Source organism: Theobroma cacao, chromosome 9 (assembly GCF_053813885.1).
Source record: "Theobroma cacao isolate CCN51 chromosome 9, ASM5381388v1, whole genome shotgun sequence".
Classification (NCBI taxonomy): Eukaryota; Viridiplantae; Streptophyta; class Magnoliopsida; order Malvales; family Malvaceae; genus Theobroma; species Theobroma cacao.
Window position 1 is genome coordinate 45,115,176 of NC_142647.1, and position 12,335 is coordinate 45,127,510.

General features: G+C 35.6%; 1 protein-coding gene across 1 annotated transcript; it reads left to right on the forward strand.

The window, feature by feature from the left end:
• The first annotated feature begins 3,051 nt into the window (after window positions 1-3,051).
• Window positions 3,052-5,040, forward strand: LOC18590220 (aluminum-activated malate transporter 2-like). The gene is made up of 6 exons (XM_018126913.2): window positions 3,052-3,346; window positions 3,455-3,595; window positions 3,698-3,970; window positions 4,104-4,219; window positions 4,328-4,471; window positions 4,636-5,040. Exons 1-6 carry the CDS (start codon window positions 3,052-3,054, stop codon window positions 5,038-5,040), a joined length of 1,374 nt encoding a protein of 457 aa, XP_017982402.2.
• The last annotated feature ends 7,295 nt before the right edge of the window (window positions 5,041-12,335 follow it).

The following is a 12,335-nucleotide window of genomic DNA, read 5'->3' on the forward strand; positions in this document are numbered from 1 at the left end:
AATGTCAATTGCTTGAGTAGCTTGTAATTGGTCATGCCTTTTGAAAGAAGCACTAACAATATTTACAATAAAAGTTAACTATGTACCAAATTCATGAATATGAACTACTTCTCTAGATGCTGCAACCAATGCTAATTGTAATCTATAAGCATAACAATGCACACAATATGTATATGGACAATCATTAAGTACCAAAACTTGTAAACCATTCCATTCACCACTCATGTTACTAGCACCATCATATCCTTGACCTTAAATACTTTCAACTTGAAGTTTTTAACAAGAAATAATAGACAGTAACTCTTTTTTGAAAGTCATTGCACTAGTATCACTAACATGCACAAGATCAAAGAAACGTTTTTGAACAAAACCATCACCATCAAAATAATAGCCATTTGCTTTTTTATACTCATCTTGAGCTTCATCAATAATAATACAAAACTTAGCTTTTCCCATTTTTCCTTTAATTGAATTTCTCACCATATTAACCAAAATATGCAAAATCTCCTTTTGAATATCATTGGATGTGTACTTAGCAACCCGTGGAGCATTTTCCAAGACAAGCTTATGAACTTTATCATTGTAAGATCCTAACAATTTCAGCATTTCAATGAAATTTTCTCTATTTTTTGAGGATAGACTTTCATCATGACCTCCAAAATGCACAAACTTGAAAAGTTAACCATCTAACACAATCTATAGAAGCTTTGAACCTAAGCTGATTATTCAAGATCTATTTCGATGCTTGTCTTTTGATAATTCTATCAATATGTTCGGATTTTTTCGATAAATCCTCACAAGATTTTATAGCAACATTATGTGGGGAATTTGGATTTTTTCCAACATGATTCAAAAGTGGAGAATTTTCTCCATTATTTACTTTCTTCCAATTTTTGAAACCTTTTTCAATAAATGCATTTGAACTTGGACGATTTGATGTGTTCTTACCAAAAAGGTAGCATAGCGAACAAAATACTCCAAACAAAAAGGATATAATTCAAACCAAAAAGCTTGAAAACTACGAGAATGATCATCATATGATAAAGGATATGTCTTAAGAATGGGTTGACATGGCCCACATTTGAGATAAGCACGACGAATTTCATCCCTTTGATTGATAGGAAATTCCCATATAATTTGTCGTAATCCAAGATCAGGTTCTATATAAAAAGCATCAATTTTTTCAGAATTGAGCTTTGGACATTTTGATTCACACTGCTCTTGTTCATGAGTTGAAGTATTGAGACTTGGTGGCTCAAGTGTAGAAGAATCATTTGAATGATCTACCTCTTTTCTTTTAAAAATTTTGTCAATTGTTTTTAACTTACTCATATTTTAATCAAATATGAAAAAAAATAATGCAGTCAACATCTAATATTCTTATTTATTTATATTTAAACTTGAAATATTAAATATAAAACTATAATGCATAAAATATAAATAGTTAAATACGAAATACAGGATTTCACACAATAGTTAAATCTATAAATAGGTAAATAATATAAATAGAAAGAAGAAAGTAAAAGAATGAAATGTGTTTCAATGGTGGGTTACCAAAAAAGAGAAAAAAAATAAACAAACACAAAAGAGAAGAGAAAAAGAAAAAGAAAGAGAGAAAGAGGTGTGGAGAAATTTAAATTAGGGTAAAGTTAAGTAGGTTTGTGAAGTTGTTTTATTATTTTGTATTTATATTAATTATTAAATGAAAAATTTATTTTAAGGGGATCATTAAAAATATATAATAAATAAAAATTTTCCAGAATTTTGGGGGGACCATTAATAAAATATATATAAGAATTACATATTTTCAAAAATTTTGGGCGACCAATTAATGGCTTACCCTCCACTCCTGTTTCTAAATATACCTTTGACGTTACAAAAATCTAAAGGCCAGTTGTGCAACACAAAAGGGTGCTCCACGAGTGCTCCACCTTCTTTTTCCCATTCATTTAAAATGACAAAACGAAAACGAGCTGTTTTTTAAGTATTATGGAGTAAATTTGACCTTGTTAGATGATATATTTGCTCTAAATAAATACTCCAACAATACTAAATACTTAACTCAAAAATAAAGGTCATACTCAAAAAACTTGAATTCAAATGATAATCAATTATCAAAATGAAATAGCACTCATATTAATTTAGAAAAAAAATCGTAAGTGGCGCTACTATACCCTCAATAATGATTATATTTTTTTCTTTGGGAACCAGATATAATTTCATTACTAGATTGAGTTCTACAACAACAAAAATATTTACATTGCCCATAAAACAAAAATATTTCATCACTTATCAAGAATGTTTTTTGGGTTAGAAACGTGGAGTCATAACACATGCATGCCCCAAGTTGATTGAGTTTCTACACATGCATGCCCCCGGTTAAATGAGTTTCTAAATATACCTTTGATGTTACAAAAGTCTAAAGGCCAATTTTGCAACACAAAGGAGTGCTCCACCTTCTTTTTGACGTTCATTTAAAATGACAAAATGAAAAAGAGCTGTTTTCTAAATACTATGGAGTAAATTCTTTTCTTATCTTCTTCCACCTGCCACAACATTTGGTACTTCAGAAACTGCTTCAATCTTCCTCTCCGTCACCTCCGGTACATTCCTTAGTTGTTTGCAACGCTTCCTCTTCTTCTTATCACAAGAACCCCATTTACATTAGTTTTCTTGTTACAGTCTGAGAATTGAGAGTATAAATTAGGAAAGTAACATTATTTTCAAATCCAAGCAGGTGTTCTCCTGATTTCCAAATCCAAACGCCGTTGAAATGCACATGGCTGCAGCTAGCTCTGTTTGACCCTTGTATATGTGCTTGCTACCTCATGCCTGACACTTGCCCAAACTGGTCACACGCTCTTACAGTCTCACTTAACAAATTTGTCAACAATTTTTTTTTTTTTGTGTGTGAATGATGGAATCTGTGGGTGCAAACAAAAGCAATATTGAGGCCAGAAGATTTATTGACCTATAAATATAACCTCGGAGTTTAACATTTACTACACACAATTAAGTTATCATCTCCTTGTTAAACATTCACTCGTTCAAATGGATGCCACATCCCCAGCTCCACAGGAGACTGCTAGTTCCGGAGGCTTAAGTCGTGGGTGCCAGTGGCTCAAGGCCTTGCGTAACAAGTTCAATGCCAGGGTAACGGAGATTGCTAGGAAGACAAAGCAAATAGGACAACAAGATCCGAGAAGGGTCTATCATTCCCTGAAAATGGGACTAGCTCTCACTTTGGTTTCAGTGTTCTATTACTTTCAGCCAGTCTATGATGGTTTTGGAGACAATGCAATGTGGGCTGTACTAACTGTTGTTGTTGTGTTTGAATTCTCTGTAGGTAGGATTACCGGCCGGCACAAGTTGTTTTAAGTACAGGATAATTTACTCTAGTAAAGGTTCTAGAAAGGAAAAAACAATGTTCAAACATTTCTGTTCACTTTTGCAGGAGCCACACTAGGAAAAGGTTTAAACAGGATGTTGGCGACTTTAACAGCAGGTGCCCTGGCCCTTGGAGCTCATCGCATAGCAACTCTTTCTGGGAGGACGGGAGAACCGATCTTAATTTCAACCTTTGTCTTCATAACGGGTATTATAAATATTACTTGCAAAGAGTAAAATCATAATTGTTTTCTGTCTATCCAAATCCAACTGACGAATATTATTAATTTCAACTTGGGATCTTGTGCAGGCTCAATTGTAACATTCATGAAATTCATTCCAAAATTGAAGGCAAGGTTCGACTACGGGATGACAATATTCATCTTGACATTCTGCTTAGTATCTGTTTCGGGTTACAGAGATGATCAAGTACTGGAAATGGCCCATGAAAGGGTAACGACAATTATTATTGGGAGCTGTATTTCCATCTTTGTTTGTGTTTGCATTTACCCGGTTTGGATTGGGGAGGATCTCCACAAATTGGTGGCTAACAACATGGAAAAGCTTGGAAATTATTTGGAAGGTACACGTGCGTCCAAAATTAATTAATATAAAATCCTTGTTTAAAATTAAACCCGATCCCCTATTTTGCCATGCAATTCCTGTTTATCTTGGAAATGTGAACATACTAATCTTGGAAAGGTTAACATATACAGGTTTTGGCGATGAATATTTTAAGGTATCGGAGGAGGAGACGCAGACCAATGATAGTGAACCATTTCTCCAAGCATATAAAAGTGTTCTGACTTCTAAAAGTAGTGAAGAAACAATGGTGGGTGATTTAATTAATTACTAGTAGCTACATAACTCTCTTCTAGAGATTTAGGATTAATCACTTGAATTTGAACAGGTAATTCAATTAGAATTTCATATTCTGCAGGCTAATTTAGCAAGATGGGAACCGGGTCATGGCCGATTTAGGTTCCATCATCCATGGAAAAATTACCTCAAAATCGGAAATCTAACTCGGGAATGCGCCTACAAAGTTCAAGCTCTTAACAGCTACCTCAACTCTGAGATCCAGGTTCAAACATGACTATATGACTCATTTAAAAAAAAAAAATTATGTTTCTTCAAAGCTTTAAAAACCAATAACTATAATAGACATAGATGTGAGTACAATGCGCTCAAATATATCATTCTCTTAACCAATGTATGAACTTATTATATATGTTGATATTTATGCAGACTCCAATAGAAATCCGAAGCAAAATTCAAGAGTCAAGTACAAAGATTAGCCTCGAATCTAGTAAAGCTTTAAAGGAATTAGCATCCACAATTAGAAAAATGACTCGAACAAGATCAGCTGATCCGCACATTGCAAACTCAAAGACAGCTGCTGAAGAGCTCAAAACCTTACTCAAAACAACCTTCTGGGAAGAAGAAGAACTACTACAGATACTACCAGCGGTTTCAGTTGCTTCCCTTCTGCTAGAGATTGTTGAATGCGCCAAGAAAATTGCAGAAGCTGTCTATGAATTAGCCAAAGAGGCATCCTTCAAGCGCACAGATGCTACATTCCACCGCGGAGTAGTCCAGTCTGCTCCTAATAATATTGATGCATCAAATCACACTATTACTATTGCTGAATAATTTAGAATATTTTCATAGAATTTAATTAGAAGAGAATTATGTAAACTGTGATAAAGTATCCCGGCGTTCCAATTACAAAGAGTTATCTACAACACTAGTATAAAGGTTTTTGTATCAATAATGAGGTTAATGACATTATTATTGACAATATTTGATTACCAACTGCAATTAAGAAAGTTCTCACAAGAATTTTATCAAACACAAAGTACGTAGAAAATAGAGCACTAACTGAATAGAAAAAATGAGGTGAACTAATACACTTTTTCATCCAAGAAAGGCAATTTATACAATAAAAAGATAACAGCTTTACTATAATAGAGAACCCTTGCTCCATTAACAAAAGCTATCCCTAAACTATAGCAATTATCTCTCAACTTGAACCACATGAGTAGGAACAAGTTAACAACTTATTGACTCAATCAAAGATTAGTAAATCATATTTCTACATTAATTTCCAACAAACTCCTCCTTAATGTAGAAATTCACGACACTCAACATCTTTATTAAACAAATAAACTTCTCTAGTGGAAGTTGTTTAGTGAAGATATCAACCACTTGTAGACATGTGTTGCAATAAACCACTTTAATGCTCTCTTTTTACTAGCTACCCAATGAAGTGATGCCTAGTGTCACGAACTACGCTCCTTCATTTAAGTATGCGATAGTCCATGCAGTGCTTGAGTGGATGCTTTCACGCAAGCTAGCCAATAACTCATTTATATCTGATCAAATATCAACAATAGCAACAAATTACACTAAGGCAATGCATATCAAAATTATAGGCCATACCGAATGACATATACGCAAGCACTGAGCCACAAAAAGGAAAATATTTTGTTAATATGAAAATGAGTACAAAGGGACCAAGACATCCCATCGTCAGGCCACAAGGGCAGCCCTAGATGATTTGCTACAAACATACCCTTACCAGTGAGGCAGCCCAACAATCCGCCAACTACTCACCCTCTATAAAGAGTTTCTAAGATTTTACAAGTATTTCACCAATAACCATTACAATGCTTAAGATAGGGACATCCCTTTGTTAAAGGGTCTTCATTTTAAAAACTTAACAAGAATTTCTACAAATGTCACCAAATGTCATTACAATGTTTGAAATGGAGGCATTTTCCTTGGAAGTACAAAAGACTTAAACTTCTAGCAAATTTTACCTTGTCATGGCCATATACAAGGTTGGCTCATGACATCTTGCCCCACTTAATCTGTCGACATCCCCGTTGACTGGTTGGCTTGCTATTCTTCATTTTTTTGCTTGAAGGCACGGAGATCAACTTTCTTCTCCAAAGTGATTTCATTTGGCCCCAAATCTTCCCACTACACTAGATACTCCTGTGTTAATCGTCGATTGATTATCATCGTCCTCTTTGCCAGAATCTTCTCTACTCTGCGCTATAATAATGGCTTGGTGCTGATGGCAGCTTTGGTGGCTTAACTTTTGTTGGCATCTGTTGGATTTGCATGGAACGACTTCAGGTTGCTAACGTGAAACATGGGATGTGCCTTCATCTACTTAGGCAGATCAATCCTATAAGAGGTTTCCCCACCTTGGACATAATCGTTAGTGGACTTTCATACTTTCGCACTAGTCTTCGATCTCTTTTCCTTAAGAATCATTGTTCAGGTACCAACTTCACTATCACTAGGTCTCCCACCTTAAAGTGTTGCTCTCATTGACCTTTATCTGCCCACTTCTTCATGTAGCTAGAGGGTTTCTCTAAATAAGCTCAAGCGATTTTAGTGTTTTGTCTCCACATTTTAGCAAAGTTGAATGCTCGGGGACTTTTCCTGTTATGTGATTCCATTGAGGTATAAGGGAGTCTAGGCTGTTGTCCTGTGATGACTTCGAAAGGGGTTTTTTAGTGGCTGAGCTTTTTTGCGAATTGAAACATGGTTGAGCTACATTTAGCAGATTTGGTCAATTCTTTTGGTTTGCTTACAAAAAGTGTCACATATATTCTTCTAAGAACCCATTGCAGCTGTGAGACCCCGTCAAGCTCGATTAAAGACGGTATTGTACCGAGTGGTACAACTAAGTTAAATCGAGCCTTGAACTAGTTCAAATAGAAATTCTAAGAGGAATTTGAAAATTTTAAAACCAACAGAATGGCTTAGAATAGTGATTTGGAGTTCAAGGTCCAGTTTGGAGTCCATCAGAAAATTGACCAATTAGGGACAAAACGGTCATTTTACCATTTGATGATAAAATTGAGATTTTTAGCCAAGATTTGATCACATTTGACCAAGAATAATTATATGGAATATAATTATGATTATTGGAGTATAAAATGATGTTTAGCAGTGAAAAATTATGATTCTCGGTATTTATGGAGCACAAGGGCAAAATGGTAATTTTGCCACTAAAGGACTAAACGAAAATTTTTTTAAAACAATTTTTGCCCCATTTGGTTAATATTGATCAATATTAGTGTTATTTTAGGTTGAAAAGTAGAAATAATGAGATTCTGGTACATTTCGGAGTAAAAGGGCAAAATAGTAATTTCTTCACCCCAGGGGCAAATCGGTAAATTTTTCACCCCAGCACTTGTCAAGATCAAGGGATTTTAAATGTGGTAGGATTGGATAAATACCAGAATATTTGTGGTGGAAAATTAAGAAGAAAAAGTCAAAAAGTTAAAAATTGGGCCAATAAGCATGTGACACATGGCATGCTTGATTATTTTATTATTTTCTATAGAAATCAGCCCATTAAATCCCCAATTCCCTCACCATATTCGGCCTAGGCATCCAGCAACAAGAAAAAAGGAAGAACAAAAGGAAAAACAAGAAAACCTAGGTGGAAATTCAAAGAAAAAGTGAAGAAATCAAGGAAACAAGCTAGGTAAGTTAAAATTTCTTTAATTCTCCTTGATACCTAGCTTACCCATGCTTTTGTTCTTGATTTCCATGGTTGAATATTGAGTTATCATGATGAATTCAATTCTGAAAAATGGGTATGGAAGAGGAATTGTTGTTGGAATAATTTGATTTTAGACTATGTTAGTGTTTAGGGATAGTTAAGCATGGTTATGAACAAAAACACAAAAGAAACATTCAATTTCTCTAGGGTTCCTTGTTGGCCGAACCATGAGGGCTGAATATCAATGGGGGATTTTTTTATTTCTAGGAAAATGGCATGGAAAAATGATGAATTAAGGTGAAACGGTTATGTAGAAAAAAATTTGATGCTAGTGCACCAAATGACCAAATTTTTCTATAAGGAACTATTAAGGTTCTAATGCTGAATTTGGCTTATTTAAATGTATGTGGTAAATTAAGGTATTAGAGGAGAAATGAATTAATTTGGAGGTGATTTGGACACAATCGCCGATTAATCGGGTGATCGGTCGAATTTAATCGATACCGTGATTAAGCAGTAATCGGACATATTTTTGCATTTACATATCAAGCATTAGTAATTTAAATTAATTTATATCAATTTAGGGATAATATAGTAAATTTCTCGACTTTGTTATTTGCCAAGGTGGTGAGACGTCCGAAAAAGGCAAAAGAATTACGCTTGAGGACTATTAGTCTGAGTTCACCCGAAATCTGGATTTTCGACACCTGTGAGTGGACTGCCTATCAAAATTGTTTTGGGAATATGACTATTTTGAACAAAGTGTTTGAATGATTTTATGCAATTTTTCATGAAAATGAATGCCTTGGGAACAAGCTTTTGAGAAAAGGTTTATGTTATGAAATTTGGTTATTATGGATTTCTATGTGGCTGCATTATGTTGATATACATATATGCTTGAATATAATGTTGTGTAATTATGTTGACTCGACTATGTGCGAGTAAGGAGTGCGCATAAGCCGAGGATTACCCGATTATGTGCGAGTAGGGAGTGCGCATAACCCGGTGATGACCCGATTATGTGCGAGTAGGGAGTGCGCATAACTCGGTGATGACCCAGCCATGTGCGAGTAGGGAGTGCACATGAGCTGGTGATGATGATGATGAGCTGGTGATGATGATGATGGGTTGGTGAGATGATGATGATGGGTATATATATATATATACATATGTAAATGTGTGTGTTATAGCAAATTGATGGACAATGATTTATTGTTGTAATGTACGTGAAATTTGACACATTATACTTTGAGAATTTTCATGAATTTTATGTTGATTTTATTAGTTTAGTAGGATGGCGTTTTGTTGAGTGAGAAAAAATGTTTCTCTTGTTGCTCTGTTTTCATTGCAGCGAAATTCATGCTCGCTGTAGCGAGAAACTCTCGGGTTTGGAAGGGTTTTAAATAGGAATGAACTAAATTGTATTGTTTTGAAACAAGTGCATCATGATTTTAAATTCTCTCTAATTGTTGCTTGTTCCCTTCCTTGTTCACTCACTGAGTATTGTACTCACGTTTTATAAAAAATTCATGTTTTTAGATCAGGTGACTGTTGGACCCTAGATCGAGGAGTCCCCGTAGTGCATATCCTGGGTATGTGTCTGGCATTCGATAGTAATCCCTTTTATTGTAAATGTCTCCGCTGGAAGTCATGGGTCCTTTTGTATTGTGAAAACAATCTAACAATATGAATATGTGTATGCAATGTAAATTGCTAAATACATGACTGGTATAGTGCATGTATATTATTATCGATAATGTCATTGTGTTTTGGCTATGTTCACACCCGAGAAAAGGTGTGTGTGTATGCATGATATGATAAATTTGTTAAGCAAAGGTAAATGGATAGGCTTGCTTGGGCTTTGTGAGCTATGCTCATTGAGCTCATGTGCCGGTCATGGCCTTGGAAATTGGGTCGTGACGGCAGCGTTTTTTCTAGCCATCTGTTTGTAGGTGATAACTGGAAGAGATGTTGAATTCTACCCCTAAAAACTTGAAAAGCTCCTTCTGGAAGAAACTGATAAACCTTAGATCCCTGTCACTGATAATGCTCTTAGAAACACCCCAATATCTCACCACATGTTTAAAAATTGTACGAGCCATTTATTTTATGAAACCAAACTTCTACATCAAGATGAACATCGCATGCTTCAAGAAACGGTCCACCACTACCAAGATCGTTGTCATATCTTTTACTTTGGGAAGTCTTACTATGAAGTTTAGAGAAATACTTTCCCACAGTTTGGTCAATATTAGTAGAGGCTTAAGCATTCCCGTCGATCTTTGTTTGTCCACTTTGTCTTATTAGCAAATGAGCCACGTCTTGGTATAGTCCATCACATCCTTCCGCATATGAGGCCAATAGTGACCTTGTTTCAATAGTGCAACGATCAGCCTCTAACTTGAATGTCTTGACTAAGGGGTTCCATGACATTCTCGCATCAACTTCTGCCTTAACTATCCCACTTTTGGAACAAATATGCATGGTCTTTTCGTTAGTAGGAGTCTATTTTCTATCCAAAAGTATTTCAACTTTTCACTCTCCACCAACTTCATAATGGTGATTGTTTGGGTATCTCAATGCAAGTTTTCTTCAATAAGATTACGGATATTGTGGTCACTTTGCTGGTTGTCATTAGAGGGATCACCCTAAGAGCTACGAATTCAACCTTCCTACTAAGGGCGTTTGCCACACAGTTTAACTTTTCGACTTTTTGCTCAAAGGAGAAATCAAACTCAGCCAAGAACTCCTACCACCTCGCCTACTTGGCTGTAAGTTTTGGCTGAGTGAGAAAGTGATTGATAGCTTTATTGTTGGTATTAACTATGAATTGTGATTTTAGTAAGTAGTGTCACCATGCCCGTAAGTAATGAATCACTGCTAGTAGTTATTTCTCTTGTGCAGTGTACCTCTTCTCAACTTTATTCAACTAACGACTTTCAAATGTAACCGAGTGTCTTTCTTGTAACAACACTCCTCCAAAGGTAAAGTTTGATGCATCCATTTGTACCTCAAAGGGCTTTTCAATATTGGAGAGTGTTAAAACAAGGTCCGTTATCATCGTGTCTTTCAAGCCTTCAAAAGCTTCTTGGCACTACGATGTACAACTCCACTTCTGTCCCTTTTTCAGTAATTCTGCGAGTACCACCATCTTTTTCGAATATCCTTTCACAAATCTTTGATAATAATTGGCTAGCCCTAAGAACGAACAAAGTTCAGTTGTATTTTTAGGGGTGGCCTATTCTTTTATAGCCTTCATCTTCTACATATCCATCCGGATGTGCCCTTATTTGACTATGTGGCCAAGGAACTGAATTTGAGTTTATGCAATGCACATTTCTCTCACTTTACAACAACTAGTTGTCGCATAACCTTTGGAAAACCCATCGTAAGAGCCTTCGATGTTCTTCTAGGGTTGAACTATACACCACGATATCATCCAAGTAGATTACCACTAACTTGACCAGATAATCATGGAAAATCTGATTCATCAACATACAAAAGGTGACAATAGCATTAGTTAGTCCAAAAGGCACAACAAGAAATTTGAATGCCTCATACTACGTCACGCAGATGGTTTTCAATTCATCTTTCTGCAACTCTTCCTTAATGGTAGCCTGATCTCAAATCTAATTTGAAAAAGTACTTAACACGACTCAGCTAGTCAAAGAGATCTGCTATAAGGGGAATTGGATATTTATTCTTGACTATGACTTTGTTTAGTGCTCGGTAATCCATGCATAATTGTAAACTCCCATCTTGCTTTTTTTGAAAGATTATTAAGGCCCCAAATGGTGCCTTAAATGGTCGAATAAATCCAGTGTGAATCAACTCGTCTAATTGCTTTCATAGCTCTGTTAACTCTGAGGGAGCCATTTTGATTGGCCTTTTTATAAGCGACTTGATGCTTAAGAGTAATTCTATCTCATCATCGACAGCTCAACGAGGTGGTAAAACCTTAGTTAGCTATTCTAGAATCATATCTTGAAATTCTTCCAAAACTTGCTTCATTCCCTTGGGTATTGGATTTGTACTATCTCTACCTTTGTAGATGGGCATGACCACGTATAAAGGCTCTCTTTTCTTGATCCCTTCCTTGAACTGCATAGCTGATATAATTATCTTCCCACTCTTGGGTAGAATTATAATTGGTACCACACATGGTTGTTCACCAAAAAACATTAGACAACTTGCAGTAGGGAAGGGGATGGCCTATGCTCTCGTTACAAAATCCAAGCCTAATACAAAATCAAAGTCATCTATATTGGCTACAGTCATGTTCACTTTCCCTTCCTAAGAACCATTCTTAACCTTTACATCTTTAGAGTTCTCCATAATAACTGAAGCTAGTGAGTTGACTACTTTTATTTGCCCAAAGTCTTTCTCAACTTTGAAACCACATCTCTTTGCCTCTCCTAGG